Raw genomic sequence first — 18,455 nt, 5'->3', positions numbered from 1 at the left:
CGTTTTGTTCTAGTATCGTACTCGTTGTCGATTGGTCGGAGTTAGACATTAACACCGTCGAATCCCGACTCAGTGGTTTAAAGGTTATTCGTACGCGCGCGAAACCAAACTTCTTCAGTTTGAGTCCCACATACATGATCGTGGGTGTGTACTGCTGAGGAATCCTATACTAGTACGAAACGGCCATCCAGTAGTTCAAGGTTTTCAATAGTAGTCGAACATTGATCAGTTTATGATCTCAATTCAAATTCAACAATCTTTACAATCCTACACTAAACATAAATGTTATTTAGGATTTAATATTATCATTACCATAATTTTAAATAAAATTCACATTTATTTTAATGCTAAATATCTCCTTGTCCTCACTTTGCTACCATTTTTCAACAATCATTATTAATATGTCAATAGACTTTTTCTCAGTGTTCTGTATATGAATTTGTATAATTTTCACTTTAAAAATTACTTTTTAAAATTAAAGTCAAATAGTAAAATGTTTATTTTATGTATATAATTGTAATGTGAACATTATGTCATTATTATAAGGATAAGTAAAAATACATCAATCATATCTATTCACTAAGTATGACATCTTATAAGAATCATATTAATAATGGTAATTAGTGATTTTTGAAATTTTACATGAATATATTACATTTGATTGAATGAAATTGTGTTGAGATGTTGAACCGATTGATGATAAACCACCATTGAAAACCTGGAAGCACGGGACGGCCATTTCGTCCTATTGTGGGATTCCTCAAAGTTGCGTATCCATGATCCCGCTTGTGGGACTCGAACCCAAGGCTTTCAGTAAGTAAATATAATGAATATCTATTAATTAAATTTTATTCAAAAGGGGTTTTGTGGATATTATAGTAATTTTAATAGTTGAGATCATGAATCGATTGAAGCTAAAACACCATAGAAAATCTGGAAGCATTGGACGGCTGTTTCGTCTTATGCTCATATACTCGCTATCGACTGTTTCCAAGAGGTGTTTCCTGGAGTTCTAATGAGAAGCAGTGACCAGTGGAGCTTAACCGGGTCAGCTGTGAGATAGTAACTTATTGATGACAATGGTGGATGTGTCGCTCAATTTCGTGGATTAGTCGAAGTTAGATATTGACACCGTTGGATGCCTGCTCAGTCGCTAGTGGTTTAGTGTTCGCGCGAGAGACTGACAGGTCTTGGGCTCGAATTTCGCTAGGTGGGATCGTTGATGCACACTGGCTAAGAAGTCTAACAATAGGGCGAAACGGCCGTCCAGTGCTCATATGCTACCTATGGTGGTCTAGCTTCAAATGACTCATGGTCTCAACTATTAGATTTTATTCCTTGCTTTTTCAATGTTTCAATAGAAACTTCACTAGTTTTTTAACAAACAAATAATAAAATAAACAGGTTTTGTTTTATAGTTGATTACATTTGGTTTAAAGATAAATGGTTAACATAGATTATGTGTACATCTAAAGGATAACATAAATTAGAAAACCGATAAAAAATTAGATGGCTTAGACATCTTGTTTGTCCCAACTGCTGATTCTTCAGCAGTACACTTCATCAAATGTTTATACTGTCTGTGGTGGAAACCGGAACTACATTTGTCTTCACTCAGTCGATTATTAAACAAATACTCACTAAAAGCTTTTTATGAGATGCAGTTTATGGACGCAATGACTTATCCAGTCAAAACAGTGCTAAATGAGGCAAATACACGGTGATGACTTCATGCAATAGAGACTGAAGTGGGAAAAAGATTTTTATGAGTCATTCAATCTTGTTAATAATAATCTATGAAACCCTTTTTCTTGCAAAACTATCTAGATTCAAGGGTTTTTATAGCTAAATAATTCCACAGTTAAATTTTACAGCTATTACATACGTTTTACTTCCGACAAATTCTGCAGATAGGTTTGGTCCACGAAAAAAAGCTTCTTCGATACTTTGTTTCCCAGTAAAAATCGTAAAATGATTTGCGTCATATTTCAATGCCATTGTTAATTGTGAATTTCTGTGTTAGATTATGATAATATCAATCTTATGGGGTGTCAGTTATGAATTTTTACAGAATTAGTAAACACTATTTTATCATTGTACACTATGACTGGTGTATATCATTTGTTCGTCACAACAGATGATATGAGGTAGTCTGTCTTTATTATGAATAATAACGGTTATATTACTGTCTCTGCAACTCAGAAGTTGTTATCTTTATCTTATTAGGTAATGATGCAGACTACCTTTAATACTCTGTTTTGAAAGATGCTCAAACTGAATGTATCGAAAATTTTCTATACTTGATTACGATAGTTATACGAAAATAGTTAGTTTTTACCTATTTTTAATTGTACCATAAGTAGAATACATTTTATATTAGAAATTGTGTAGTGCTTTTGATGTAATATTTGAAACCTTGAACAAACATTTTTGGCTACTTTGAATGAATATGAGTAAACTATCTTAAAAATAACATTTTTCTTGGTAATACAGTCGTTTCATATTTCAAACTCCTATCAGTTAGTGAAATGGAATGATAGTCATAGGTTCCCATTGGTGAGTAATTGCCTAACACTGAAGTATGGTTGTAATCTATCCCCCTTGAAGAAAGACATTGGTTATGATTTATAATATGATTAGTTTAGTTTGAAGGCAGCTTTTTTCATTGACTGGTTAAAGTAAAGATTCTAAAAGAAATTTATGAAGAGGAACTGCGATCATCGTATCCTATTTACTTTAAAAATCTGTTTATAAAGTTACATTCTTAGAACCAAACATTGTAATAATAGTGCCCATAAAGCATAGAATTTCAAATAAGCGCACTTAAACAGAGAATTTTTACCCCTTGAAGAAACATTTTAACTCAAACAAAATCCGTTATTTATTATGATTTAGATATTCAATATTACAGCTCAGTTCGTCGAGTGTTAGTTCGGTAGATAACTGATTTGATTCCTATCATAGTCTAGATTTCTAATTTAGTTCTTTTTTCTTCTTTATACAAAAAACTCTTACAAACAAAGTATTCGTCATGCTGTTGTACTAGAGTATCAAATGGTGTCTAATAAAATCCTTAAGAGGAATTCATGCTAAACCTTAACTGTTAATACTTATGCCAGAGAAGTTGTGTCCATCTAGTACCATTGGTTTTATTCAATAGACTGAATGTAATGCTCAAGAATTAAACCTTCTTATTTTAAATAAATCAGATGACATTAAATCTCTCAGTGGTAACTCAGTGGTTCCCTAATTTATTATTAACTACAACGTAAGGTGATTTATCATTATTTTAGACTTCGATAATTCTAAAAGTTAGATACTTTCTATAAAACGTGGTAAATACGATTCTATTTGTAAGTCATAATTACTTTACAATAATTTATGCCAACCATTCAACAATCGATTTATTCATTAAATGACATCAACCCTCAAAATTGTTGTTTGATTGTTTTTCTTTTCTGGAACACAGTCTTTTCTAACACACATTAGACAATTTAAGTAAATGAACGAAACAATATGGAATATAATATATATATTTGTACTTTGTACTTCAACTTTTAATGTTTACAATAAATGATATAACCCAACGTATGAATCAATCGTTGGTCACTGGCTACCATGGGACTGTATCTCCTTATGTTGCTTCACTGCCTTGTGGATTGGACCTGTAGGTCAAAGGCCCCAGGTGTGGCCCCCTAAGAAGACCACCTGCTTGAGTTTGGGAAACCGGACAGTATCCCAGCCTTACCAATGTTTATGTGTTTAAATAATAAAAACACTATGGGGAATATTCCTATGTGAGTGAATATTTTGTAAAAATTACTTTTAAATATTTTCTCAAATAGAATGTATCTATAAAGAATTCATTTGCTTATACGACTAGCTGAAGTACTTTTAAAAATTGTATATACAATATGAATATGTAAGTTATTAAAATACAACTAATCAATGTTATACTAATTAAACTTTTATAGATTCCTGTTATAACGCTCGGTTTACCATGTTTACACAAATGGGATGTTAATTTACCTTAGATGAATATGTACACTAGATTCCCTCCCAGTGTCTATTCTACAGGACTTTAACACAACTCAGATCAAGAACACGTGATTAGCCTGACTAGAATGTAAACATATTTCCACAACAAAAACTGACACAGTTCAACACAATCCAACAACAATCAACAGGACAGGAGAATATATAACTTAAATAACGCCTGTCAGACTATCTACAAGTGTGACTAAACAAACAATCAATCATTATCATTCTCACCCACATATCAATCCTTATTGCTAACCTTCTGAATAATGAAGCACTTTTAAATGATTGTAACTGTACAACATTTGGAAATAATTCAGTGACTCGAGTAGCATTTATTATACTTCATGATGTATTCATGAAATTTTTAAGATTAGAGTTTGGGTACATCTTGTTGATTATCGCTAAAAAGCTTGGTGTATACGTTGAGCTACCAATTACACTAAAATATTCAATACTAAAAATAAAGATGTCAGGGAGTTGAGGGTTTTTGAAAGAAAACCCTGCATCTACTTTTTGAAATTCCTGGAGAGTAACAGTAGACGTAATTGCACTTTTGGAGGAGCTGGTTTTTAATGTAAGGCTCATAAACTCTTCATCCAACTTTATATTTTGAGTAGATGTTTAAGGGATATTTGGCCTCTAGACAACTTCCAATAGGTTCAAACGGTCTAGTGGTTGACTATCTTCAGTTCCTATTAAGTCTAAACATGTATCGTAATTGTGGTGTAATTACAATTCAAGAATACTTGTTAAATAATTTACAAGAAGATTGCTCAATATCACTACAAGATTTCAATATTTATCGTCTAGATCAATAAAGCAATAAGAAAAGGAAACTTGTTGAGAAATTTGTGCTGAGAATTCTATATTGTACCAAAATTATAGTATTGAATAAAGCCATTAATAATATTAATAATTCCTTCCGTTAACATAGATTACCTCCGAAAAGTTATTTTCACTACTCAATCTATGGAAGTGTTTTGTATCGTCTGATACCTCAGTATGTTCTTAATAAATTTCAGTTTTTTCTACCACATTTTGACAAAGGGAGTTTGATTATGATCAGCGATGGTATAAAAAAATGTTAAATATACCTTTCTATTTGGCGTAAAAATATCTACTTTTCACTTGGAATAACATTTAATTTTATTCTCATGAACTCTGCTTTCAAAGTCATCTACAAGGTAAATAGAAGTCTTCCAAAGATAATTATATTGCATCTTGTTTGCATTGCCGAAGCAATAGCCATACATTTGGAAAAGCCAGAATTGTGTGTGCAAAAGAGATTGGCACAACCTCTTCTTTTACTATGGTCTTAATGTTTTATAATTTTTTTTCTTTTTTCTTCCTTTCTTCGTACTCTTCTTCTACGGCCATCTGCCTCACCTTTCATCTTCCTCTTGAATCTGCTACCCTCAACTAGCTTATTTCTGTTTCTACGATGATCCTGATTACATTTAATTTTAACTTCAACATTTCCTGTTATCATACTGAGCCATCCTTTCCCAATGATAATTCCCCTATCTATCTTTTGATGAATACTTAAGCCATTAACAATCAAACGATTATTAACCATACCTTGTTTTTTAAAAAAATTTCTTTTTATACCTTTATTTATTTTACCTCACTGTCACCATGTCTAAATGACGTTTATTATCATTATTATTATCATCCTGTAGAAATAAATATATATATTTGCGTTTGTACAGCTTTGAAAATGAATTTTCCGTAAAGAGAATTCTTCACTGAATTAATCTTTCTTATTTAAAAACCGTGTTTAATTGAGTTGTTTACTTGTCTTTGCTTAAATCAAAATATTTTGGATTAAGATTTCAGTTCACAATTTTTTGGTCAAAAGTTAATTGAATTAGAAACTTGTTTAAATTTAAATTCATTTGGTATTTTACTTGTATCTTCCCATCGTTATTTAGGATTGCGATTGGTCAGTCTCGTGTTGATATATGTGCATCCTGTGTGGATTACCTCGATATAGCCTTAAGTCACAAGTGTTTTTTAAACAAAGATGGATAGTGTTTAGCAGTGGAATCCAGGACACGTGTTTCGTCCTATTTAAGACTCGTCAGCTGAGCGAAACGCGTGTCTTGGATTTTACTGCTAGCCACTATCCATCTTTACTTAAAATTGTTTAAATTTAGTGATATTTTTAAACAACACGTTTTATCTGTAAATGTAAATGAACTTACATTTGTTCAATAAGCTTTTTTTATTAAACATTGAGCACATAAATTTTCACTCTCTCCCCCTTCTCTAGAGAAGTTCTCATTGGTTAACATAAAAACAATTAGTTCCATATTCAATAAATACTGAATGATTCTTCTCATAAATGAAAACTATTTACTGTATACATAGATCCATTTAAAAAAAAATAATCACTAAGCTAATAAATTGCAATGTGAATAATGAAGGAAAAAAAGATACATTGTGATAATTATGATTTTTTTGTTTGCTTATTTGTGATTTTCGTCTATTTAATTGTAAACAACAATTATAAGTTTGATCAAACAAATAACATTGATTATTGTGTGTAATTTGTTTTTTTGTTTTTTTTTTGCAAGTGATTGTCTTTTGGTTACATTATGTGCTATCTACTTGTTTGTCTGTCTGTTATATCTACTTATCTACTTAACTATAACTATAAATGAATAAAATTGAATTGATTATTTGTATAGGCATAATCCATTACTTTTGAATGAGGCTGGTATTAGTTTAATGACCACGTCCATTGTAAATGTTAACAATTACATATTATACAACATTTCTATAACACAAATTACATATGTATATAACATTAAGGCATAAATATTCTGACGATGGGAAGTTGAAATAACAATAATAATAATTAGAAGAAGAAGAAGAAAACCAAACATGCAGAATGAGATTACGATTGAAATTCGTAGAATTTCTCCTAAATGGTTAGCTAAAATACTCATTGGATTTTATATGATAATGCCATCTATATTTGAACGTGTATCACCTATATTATTAAGTACATTTGTATATGGAAATTTTGATAATATAGTGTCATTATTAGTTGATCATATACTGTAAGTCAAAAAAATATATTATTTATCGTTTATAATAACTTGTTTATTTATACATTTTTGAAATGGTACCATATTTGTAGTTTACATTGTAAACTGACTTGGTAACTATGAAAAACTTGTAAGAAGTTAACAGTTGTTCCGTTAAAGTATAAAACTCTACACTACTGCTCACTAATAGTGTTAATGAAGACTGTGAAGCTTCGTGATAAGCGTGTTGTTCATAAATAAACAGTTTGGTATTCAGTATTTTACATATAAATAGGGTATATGTACTTGGATAATACTAGGAGTTTAAACCACCGATGTTGGCTCAGTAGTATGAAGGTAATATACCTTCCATGGAACATAAAAATCATCAGCGCTGGGAAAGGTTGAAATCGTCTATATACAATGTTGGGTAGTTGCGAATTCAAACAAAAAAACAGATGCTCAACGCTTGCTGTTTTAGAGAGATTACCTTAATAAAGTTATTTTGTAATTACGTAATTAGTAATGAAAATTTCTTTGATATTGTTCAGAATGTTAACAAGAATGAACTAAAAATATGATCTAATGCAAATTACTAGCTAATGGCTTAACCTAAACATAATGAACGTTTTTCCGACTTCATATAAAGTTATGACAATAGAATTTCAATTTCAGTATTAATAATTTCCACCTTATCAATGATCACTACTTCTGAATATATTTGATTAAACAGAAAGAGAACTTTTAATTTAATACCCATTACTTAAAACATTAATGTATTATATAACCTTGTAATTAATAACAACTTAAATTTTAAACCGTTTATAGAGGGGTTTATATTTCATCTACTCTTCCAGGTTTAAATCTACTCAACCAGTTTATTCAACCAAATGATCAGTTACATTCACTTTTAAACTAATAGTGTGACTGAATGCACAGTATGCTAAACTCTACTGAATTTATGAGACAGAGTAAAACTGATACATTATTTATAGCACCAGTAAAACCTCGTCTTTGTGCCATATACTTATATATATATATTGATTGGCGGAACAGGTATAAATAGTGGTTTTAAATAACCTCTTAACAACAGTGAACAGAGAAGTAGTAAGCTTTTATAGTAAGTCAGGAAATTGTAAGTTTCTGTAGATTGTAACAACAAAGAGGGTAATAGTCTCACCTAGAACATCAGATCCTACAAAATCGTGGGTACGTCTTGCTGAAGATTGTCAGGTAGCAGGGTTTCCTCTTGAATATCTCCATCACCTAAAATCTGAATGTGATGCTGGTGATATTGAGTTACTTAGAATAGTTGCTAAATTGTAGTTCAATTGATGGAATTTTGTCAAGGACAATAACTAGGCAAATATGAAATAACTTAGTACTCACGCATCAATCACTGTAATAATGAGGCATTCTTTGAAATTCATGAAGAAGGGTAATTCAGGCTATATCTATTTTTTTCTCTTGATTTGAATTTAATTAGCTTTAAAGAGTGTTATTATACCATCATTTATTTTGTCTTCGGCGATATTTAACTAAAGTTTTATGAAGATTCATTGGACCTCTCTTTTGTTGTGAACTCATAAGCTTATTACTAGACTATGGAGTCTTAGTAAGTGAATACGGTATTAGAGTAAAAGTCATTTGTAAATATTCACTTCTTTAATCACTGAAGAAATCAAACTTGGATTCCTGTTCAAAAATGGACCTTTATGAAGCTAGCTGACTACAGTGTCACTCTTCACCCAGTAAATGATCTATAAGACGTTTCAATTTCCTTTGATAAAACCACTGGTTATTGTCTATTTCACTGTATTTATATTTGTGAACACCTGATTTATAACATACTAACTGTCTACTAACAGGGTCTTTATTATGGCTGTAGGGTGCAGAGAGCAGACTAAGCAACTTAACTAAACAGTCGTTTAGAAATATTTTTTGACTGGTATGCAGTCAAATTTATCACCCTAGTTATCTTTAATATTTCTTGCAACAGAATATCTTGAAAAGCTTCACAAATGAAAAGTATGCTTCGTGAACAGTCAGCAATCAATAATTTTCATCCGATACACAGTTGACAGATGTTTATTCATTGAAATATTAGTGATAATTAGTTAGTATGCAAAGAGATTATAATGAATGTTATTTTTTAAACGATGACATACAATCACAGACCATCAATAGCTAAAGACAGATGGAATACTGTAGGATCATGAATACTCATTGTTGATTAATCCTATACCAGAGATGAAACTACCCTTCAGTCATCAATTTGGAAATGAGTCTGTGATATAAACTACAAAGTTTAACAACAAATCCCCCAACAGTATTATTGAATAGTTTCATTTAGCTTATTATGGCATGTTATGTTTTAGACGAATGTCAATAAATGAGTAGAAATGTTATATGAATTGTAGATACTATAAGAAGTAAAGTTTTATGATAAACCGTTTGAAGATAATTAACCGGAAATTATGGATTTCGGTTATTTTGATTGCTTAGTGATATTTATTAGTATTATGTATCGCTTTGTAATTTTTTTGTAAGAATAAACTTTGGTGAATGAGGCATGTTATTTATATATTTACATATTGTGATCTATAACATTCCTAATATTTATTACTGTAATTGTAGTCATTTATAGCATAATGTTATAAAGGTGTAAATTCGATAAATTCAAACAGTAGTAGGATTTGTTAGAAAATATTTATGATCAGAGAGGGGTGTTTTGAGGAGATTTTAGTAATTTAATAGTTGAATTCATGCGTTTATTGAAGCTAGACCATCATGGGAAACCTGGAAGCACTGAACGGTCATTTCGTCCTAGTATTGGACTCCTTAGCAGTGAGCATCCCCGATTCCACTCCACAAGATTCGAACCCAGGACCTATCGGTCTCGCGAGGGAACGCCTAACCCCTGGACCATCATGTACTCATTAGTGACTGTCTGTAAGAGGTATTTCCTGGAGTTCTAGTGGGAATCAGTGATCAATGAAGTCCGACCGGGTCTGTTGTGAGACAGTAACTTACTTAAGACAATGGTGGGTGGTGGCGCGAGACCGATATGTCCTGAGTTTGAATCTCGTTGAGCGAGATCGTGGATGCGAACTGCTGAAGGGTCCCGTACTAGGACGAGACGGTCGTACAGTGCTTCCAGGTTTTCCATGGTGGTCTGCCTTTAATTGACTCATGAACTTAACTATTAAAATGGAGAATACTATATTTAGAAACTGACAAACTGTGATGATAAACTTCGAAAATCATCATCTTTTAAGTAAAATGTCGCATGAAAAGTTTGTCACTTATACTGCGACTATCAGTAAATGTTACAATTTCATATTATTCGACAATTGGAAAATCAAGTTTATGAAATTCTGAAGTTAGAAGAAATGTTTATATAAATTCTTTGATAGATTGCCTGGTAACATGGAACAGCTATGGAAAAAAAACTTATATATTTAATAGGTTTCAGTCTAACAGTAAATTGTAGATTCTTCTAGGTTAGAAATCAGTCGAATAACTGGTGAATATGTGACAAAATTGAAAACAACTGTTATCATGTTAGGTGGTAATGTTTCATAAATAAAATAAACTATTTCAAGTAACTAATATCACGAAGTGATCTTAGTTAGACAACCATTTGAAGCTTAGAAACTTTGAATGGTTATTTCATCCTATACTAGAACTCCTAATGCTTCCTAGTTCTCACTAGTTATTTAAATAAGGACAGTTAAATATGAAATTCAACGTTCTCTGAAGAACTCTCTGTTGTAGACAGGAATGGGGCATTTTCGCATACAAGAATGATAATTAGTTCAAAATATTAGACTGTGAAGGGATTTGAATGAACGGAAAATGTAATTGAGCTGTAAGATTTGAGTTTTTTTATCATACAAACTATTCAGACTGAATAGCTGAATAGATACATTCACGTTCCCGTGATATTGTATTCATTGTGGGTAATTGCCGTCATTGCTTTTATTGATACAACATTTCGTTGTGCCACAATTTTGTTTTGATAAGTCAATATTTTTTTTCCTGTCCATTCTTCCTTATTTCCATCTTGTCTGTTGGTACTATCAAGTTTTCAGGATAAATTGTACTATTTAACGCTATTTTTAAGAAACATGAGGAATGTGTTTGTTTAAATGAGTGTACAGGTGCTTAAAACTTGTAGCTTATAGAAACAGTAAAAGTTTAAACATTATTCTATCCATTTATAAGCTTTCAGTAGGACGGTCATTCTCAGGTAGATCATACACTAAAAAACCGATTAAATATTTAGTCAAGTTATCATCATTATTATGAATACTTATTGAATAAAAAATTTTTAAAAAAAATATTATGGCTCGATATGAAATCATACATAAACTGTATACATTGATGTCACCTATAAATTTGTATCCATGACTTTACGCAAAAAGTATCTGTTCAGATGTATGTAATAAAGTTAGACAATACATTTTAACACAAATTCATTATGTCACATACAATACATATTCAATAGTTTTGTTTAAATTAATAAACTGAACAACAACAATGATAATAATGGTCTTATTCATTGTCAAGTGGCATATATTGAACATTTGAATACGTTTATCATATATAAATATAATTTAAAAGTACAGACTTATATTAGTAATTAACTTTCATAGTTTCATTAGTGAAGCTCACAAAATGAAAGTTTAACATGTGGATAAATACACGTAAATTCAGTCCGACAGTTACAAAGTGAGTGTGTTAAAGGTTAATTTTAACAAAATTCGAAATAAAACATTGTTTTCTTTGTTATACATGAGAATATAGATTTTTTTCTTATTTCAATAAAAATAAAATCATATATGAATGATTAATACTCATTGTGGGAATTATCATTGTAATTGATTACTATCAGAAGGGGGTTTTGTAGATATTTTAGTAATTTATTAGTTGAATTCATGAGTCAATTAAAGCTAGAACACCAAGAAAAACCTGGTAGCATTAAACGGCCGTTTCGTCCTAGTGTGGTACTTCTCAGCAGTGTGCATCCACAAAACCCCCTTCTGATGATAATCATCATGTGCTTATTAGTGATTGTCTCTAAGATGTATTTCCTGAAGTTGCTAGTCAGAAGTTGTGATCAGTGGAGTTCAACCGGGTCTGTTGTGAGATAGTAACTCACTGAACACAATGGTGGACGGTGGCTCAATTTCATGAAATAATTGAAGTTAGACATTAACACCATTGGATGTCAATTCAGTGGTCTACAGGTTAAGTATTCTCGCGCGAGGCCGATAGGCACTGAGTTCGAATCCCGCAAGCGAAATCGTGGATGCGCACTGCTGAGAAATCCGATACTGGGACGAAAAAGCCGTTCCGTTGTTCCGGGTTTTCCATGGTGGTCTAGCTTTAATTGTTTATTACTGAGAGATAACAAATAATTACTCACTTTAATTTATATCAGTCGTTTACCTAATTCATGATTGTAATGGGAATGATGTTTTTCAATCAAATCTTTATGTAGTTGGGATTTTAAGTTGGACAGTATGCTTGTTAAAGGAGACATTTATTAGATTGTATAATATTGCAAATAAAACTTTCAGACATTTGTCTATCAATGTAGGTATTTTACTGAAATAACTACAGTATGAATAACGTTTAAGCGACAGACGTCAATGGATCACTTTACAGCTTATTTACAATGTTATTTTACATATACAATATTTTACAAGAAGAAGGCATACATTCAAAAAGTGTTTACATCACTAACTTCGAATTTTTTTGTTTAGTTAAAGATTGTCTAATTGATATGACTGTATCTTGTTTGCCAATAAATCTTCCTATTCTTTGCTCAATTCAGTGTTGTGCTTGTTTACTTAACACAGAACAGTTATTAAATACATATGTATGATCATTGATTCTTAAACTGATGCTCGTGCGTGATGTAAACTAATTTCAAGTAATGAATTACCACTATATCCAAATATGTGTATTAATGATATACAGTTACTTGATTGATTTAATGTTGTTAAAAACATACTTATTAATAATAATAGTAACTACATAAGTTTCTTTTGTGATCATCACACCGATCAACAATTAACCATCACTAACAAAAGGAGTCGCATATTTGTAGCCTACATTAGACAATCAGTGAAAACCAGAAAGGATTGGACAGACATAACCCTTAACACTAGACTTGACAGTCTTTAGTTCAATCTCTGTTGGGTCATAAATATGGGTTTCAAAGAAGTCCCATAATTAGGAGAAACAGAAATCTTGTGATTCTCGGTTTTCAGTGACTACCTAACTCAAAGGCATTAATCAACACAAAATTGACACCTTTCAGAGTCTTGAAGTACACATTGATGCCAAATGGATTTGAAGCCAAGAGCTTGACGTTTCGTGGTGAACAGAGTTATTTCGGGCTACGGATTTGGGTGTTGTAAAGTTCATATTTTAAACTTCAGTCATTTCAAGATATAATAAGTTTCTCAACCAATATCGATGGTATGCTCTAACTTCGGTTAGTAAGATAAGTTGTTGCTTCTTATTGGTACTTTGAAAATCCATGAATATTACACACTTTTTCCCAATAAAAGTAACAATTATTTAAAGAGAAAGAGCGAAAAAGAAATTTATTTCCTTGCACCTCACCACTCTCCTTACATTTACTTGGAATTGTTTTACTTGAATCTTCCCATTGTTATTTAGGATTGCAATTGATCAGTCTCCTATTGGCATATGTGCATCCTGTGCGTATTGGCTCGATATTGCCTTAATTCACAAGCTTTTTAAGCAAAGATGGATGGTGGCTAGCAGTAGAATCCAGGACGCGCGTTTAGTCCTATTTTGGACTCGTCAGCTGGATATACCTTCATCTTAGAGTTGATGTTCACTTTGGGACTTGAATCCAGTACTGTTTGCTTCAAACGTCATCGCGTTGTCCATTTAGCACATATGCCAGTAAGTAACTGATCAATTGCAGTCTCAAATATCAATGGGAAGATACAAGTAAAACAACACCAAGTGAATTTAAACTTCACCCCATTGCACAAGCAGGTGGCTTTCAGGACTCAGTAGCTAAGTGGATAACGCGATAGCGTTTGAATCGAACGGCACTGGGTTCGAGTCTCGGAGTGAACATCAACTCTGGGATGCAGGTACATCCAAATGACTAGTCCCAGGTAAAACGAAAAGCGCGTCCTGGATTCTCCTGCACTCTCCATACTGTAATTAATTCTGTAAACACTAACCGATTACCATGCAGTTGATAAAGAATTGCAAATTCTCATTTTTAATACTACTAAATTCTACTAAATAAATTACATACACAGTTTAAAGGTTTTGCACTATTGTCATTCAGTTTAATTAGATATAAAAATATTACTACGTAGATTTTCAATTTCAATTTCTGATATAGATAGCCAATCAAAAGTAGTCTAATGAAAAGGTCAATTGATGGCTATCAGAAGTGATTTAAAGGTCAAGTACATTTCATTGTGGTCAATTTCCTAAGAATAGAGTTGTATATATGAATGAGCATTTGTACATTTCACTCGGTAGTCCAATATACCCCCTCACTCAACCTTGTGTTCTCTTTCAAGTAGTCAGTTGAGGGGGGTTTCGGGCACCTCACGCCACAACAATTTCAACCTAGCATATTTTTTTAAAACATTATGCCATACTAAATTCACATATTTCAGACAAGTTAAAATAACTTAATATAAATCAAATGAATTTCAAGTGGTTTATAAATAAATATAATCTATTAGTCCTAATTCGTAGATCTGAATGAGGTAGTAGATATTGTCCATTGTGATAATCTTATAACAAGGTTTGAAGTTGGAAACAGTAATAAACAAGCATTCAATAACACTAAATTCTTCATCTTCATAAAATTATGCAGCTGTATGAAAACTATAAGACATTTGGTATATGAATTAATCACAATATATGTGATATTTATCGATAATGTACACTACCATTTTGAATTCACCTTTACGCTCATCACAGGTAACGACTAAGTATATCAGATCCCTGATAATTCAACCATATATACATTTATAATCTGGAGTTATCAAGTTGATATCTGAAATACCTGTAAATCGAAAGAATCTTCGAAATGACGACATTTCTTATCAGTGTTCACTCTCATAGTCCTAATTTTTCTGAGCACATAACCATAAAGGTGTCAAAATCTGGGAAATTATTATGTTTAACACTTCACAAATGAACAAAAATGAATCTAGAATCTATATCTATAGAATATCTGTGTGAAGAAAGCTTGAAATCTGTTCTGAAATGTTACTACGAAAACGTCTGCATCATAACTCTTGTGGTATATTATTTCCTGTAGACACAACAACACAAAACCCAAACAAATCACTACAGTTATCGAATAAAAATTAAATTAAACCTGCTGTTAGAAATACCGAGATATAAGAGATCTATTACTGGAAATAAGATAAAGAAAACTCCCATATATTTGTTTATGAAGACAATTGGTGTGTGGTGGAGATTTGTAGCTCAGGTGGATGAAGTCTACCTGAAGTTTGTGCTGATGATGTCGTTCAGAAGAACGATGAAAGCTCCACGACCAAACCATTCAGCTCAGAGAAAAAAACTCCATCAAAACAACTGATGTGTCTCTTTTCTGGGAATAATCTCATGATAAATATTTATAACTCAAAAATCACTTCAGATATTACAAGTCCTCTCACTGTATGAATGACATTTTCAGAGATAAACAACCGGTCTACGTTCTAGTCACAGACAATAAAACTCAAACTAATTTACTTTATATGTCTACTTTGTGTGATTTAACATTACATTTAAGTAAGAATTACTTAGTTGATAACGCTTGATTCATACTGCTATTATCATGAATCACCGGGTCATCTCTCACACATGTCCAAAATCACATTATCAGTTTATTATTATAAGAGTTGTTAAGCCAAATAAAATTTATAATCAGAAGGGGTTTTGTGGAGATTTTAGTGATTTCAATAGTTGAACTCATGAGCCAATTGAAGTTAAACTACCATGGAAAACCTGGAAGCACTGGAAGGCCGTTTCGTCCTAGTGTGGGACTCCTCAGCAATGCACCCTCGCGAGATTCGAACCTAGAAGTTAGACTAACATCGTTGGACGTCAATTCAGTGGTCTAATGGTTAAGCGCTCGCGCGCGAGGTCGATGTGTCCTGGGTTCGAATCTCGTGAAGCAGGATCGTGGCTGCACACTGTTGAGGGGTCCTACACTAGGATGGAACGGCCGTACAGTGCTTCCTGGTTTTTCTTGGTGATCTAGCTTCAACTGACTCATGATTTCAACTATTGAAAGATAACTTTATAATTAACTTTATAACTTTATTATTTTTTAGAATACTAATATTGAAATAATGGTGATCACTGAGATCCTTCAATTTGCGTTTTATGGATTTATGTGTATGTCTTTTCTCATCAGTGATCTACTCACACAAGTTATATAATCTCATTTAGATGAGGATTTTCGGTTCACTAAGCACAATAAGACATTTTGACGAGATACAACATTTCGTTACATGAGCCTTGAATTTCCTAATTAAAAAATATCTATTGAATCGCGTAAATATCTCAGCAAAATATAACTTCTGAAGTGGCTTACATAAAGTCTCATTTCATAATATACTTAAAACATCTGTATGAACGTCTTCTATAGTACTTGCCTAATTATAAGCTTAGTTACAATAATTTGACGGTCCTTGTAAAATGGTATGAAATCTGTCATAATATGCAAATTAAGTGTTGACATTATTTATTTGTCTTTTCATTTTATGTTGCTTTTCATAATTATCATTATCAACTTAAAATGGCCTATATCCAAATCTACACTAGTTAGTTACAATATATTGGTTATACAGTAGTATAACCCTTTGCAATCAGGACAAAATAAAAAGTGTTTATTATTCAAATAACTAGTGATTTAAATGAGTTATAACTGATGAAAACCTTAAATTATTGTATTGGTGTTTTGTTCTTGTCTGTAACTTATCAGTAACATAAAATAGCTAATCATTGCTGTCTGAATTTTGATAGTTTTCAAGTGCTGAATTCATTTCACTGAATAAGTTTTATCTTTTTTAAAGCCTTTTGGTTTCTGCCATAGAATTTCACAGTATATTTATCACTTTTCTTTCAGTCGGCCAAGTGTGGCACTCGCGGACTATGATATTTCGGATAGAAGGTAAACCTTTTTATTGTTGAGATTTAACTTAATTACAATTAGTTAGACATAAGCGATCATAGTTATTTTACTAATACTCGTTTATTTAATACCATTCAGTTTAAAGTTGAATATTCAACTATCATCATTTTATTGTATGAATTCAGAGAAAAAGAAGGTTCTAAAAGCCTTCGAAACAACATATGTTCAATGAAACGTAATGAATTTGTGTAGGAAGGGATAATTTAACTCATCGGTTTATTGATTATTGGGGATTAATAGTTATAGTGAAAGTAGAAAAAGACTTATTTTATGGCATAAATCAAGACATTAAAAATAGATATATGTAAAGGCTTGTATTGTCTTATTGCTGATAGTAAGAACTGCAATTAGTCAGTCGTTTTTCCTGTATGTGCATCTTGAACAAATTCTTTGATATTGGCACTTCGTTCCAGTTTTCGACAAACGTCGTTTGATGCTAGCTGTCCCAGATAAGGCAAAGTTCGCATCTTTAATCCCACTCCAAGTCACAATCAATAGGAGTCGTTTTGAAGTATAATTTGTATCAATGTATAAGTGTTTGTAATCAAGAACAGTCAATTTGAATTGTTCTAAATTCTTTTCAGGGAATGCAATTAAATCAGATATTTATTTGAGGTGGCTTTTAAACTGTGTTTTTTCTTGAATTTCATTAACATTCATCAGTGTTTCAAAAAAGTTTTGGATCAAGGGATAATATATACATTTGAAGGATGGATAACGCGATACTAGAATAACTGAACACGTAGTGTACTATTCTATCTTTTTTAAAGTCATCATGGGATTTAAAGTCATGTCTTCAGAGTGTTTCTATATAACGGTATCGACCTGTTCATTGAACTTTCTACATTCTTCATATGGTAAATCTTAGAATGTATGTGGTATCAATGTGATATTGAATCCAATTTCCGGGAAAAGTAAGATCACCACGATGAAGTAATTCAGTGTTAGTCGTTTAAGAGAACGGTGGTTTAGATGCATGTAGTTTCGAAGAGTTTTTTTACTAAGGTTTCGGATATTCACGTTTCTCAATAAAGCTATTCCAAAAGTTAGTTTTCGTATTTAGTATTGATAGCTTGATAAAGTGACGCAAAAACGGGTTGAATTCCTTAAATACCACAGGATACTTGATAAGTTTAAAAAAAGTTTTTTTTCCG

At 31.8% G+C, this 18,455-nt stretch overlaps 2 protein-coding genes across 2 annotated transcripts in view; both read left to right on the top strand.

The window, feature by feature from the left end:
- Positions 1-6,927: 6,927 nt before the first annotated feature.
- Positions 6,928-8,399, top strand: MS3_00009549 (uncharacterized protein; the record flags this gene model as incomplete). Its single annotated transcript, XM_012939754.2, has 2 exons — positions 6,928-7,106; positions 8,258-8,399. 2 exons carry the CDS (start codon positions 6,928-6,930, stop codon positions 8,397-8,399), a joined length of 321 nt encoding a protein of 106 aa, XP_012795208.1.
- A 3,087-nt stretch (positions 8,400-11,486) lies between these two features.
- The window catches only part of MS3_00009548 (uncharacterized protein), a 27,075-nt gene continuing 20,106 nt past the window's right edge, over positions 11,487-18,455 (top strand). The window contains exons 1-2 of the mRNA XM_051217923.1: positions 11,487-11,807; positions 17,236-17,280. Of these exons, the coding sequence (XP_051064360.1) occupies positions 11,767-11,807; positions 17,236-17,280 (86 nt within the window). The 5' untranslated portion in view covers positions 11,487-11,766. The remainder of the gene's footprint in view (positions 11,808-17,235; positions 17,281-18,455) is intronic.

This window comes from Schistosoma haematobium, chromosome 7 (genome assembly GCF_000699445.3).
Source record: "Schistosoma haematobium chromosome 7, whole genome shotgun sequence".
In the NCBI taxonomy this organism is placed as follows: domain Eukaryota; kingdom Metazoa; phylum Platyhelminthes; class Trematoda; order Strigeidida; family Schistosomatidae; genus Schistosoma; species Schistosoma haematobium.
Note: the sequence above shows the minus strand (reverse complement) of the source record. Positions and strands in the feature narration are given on the sequence as shown.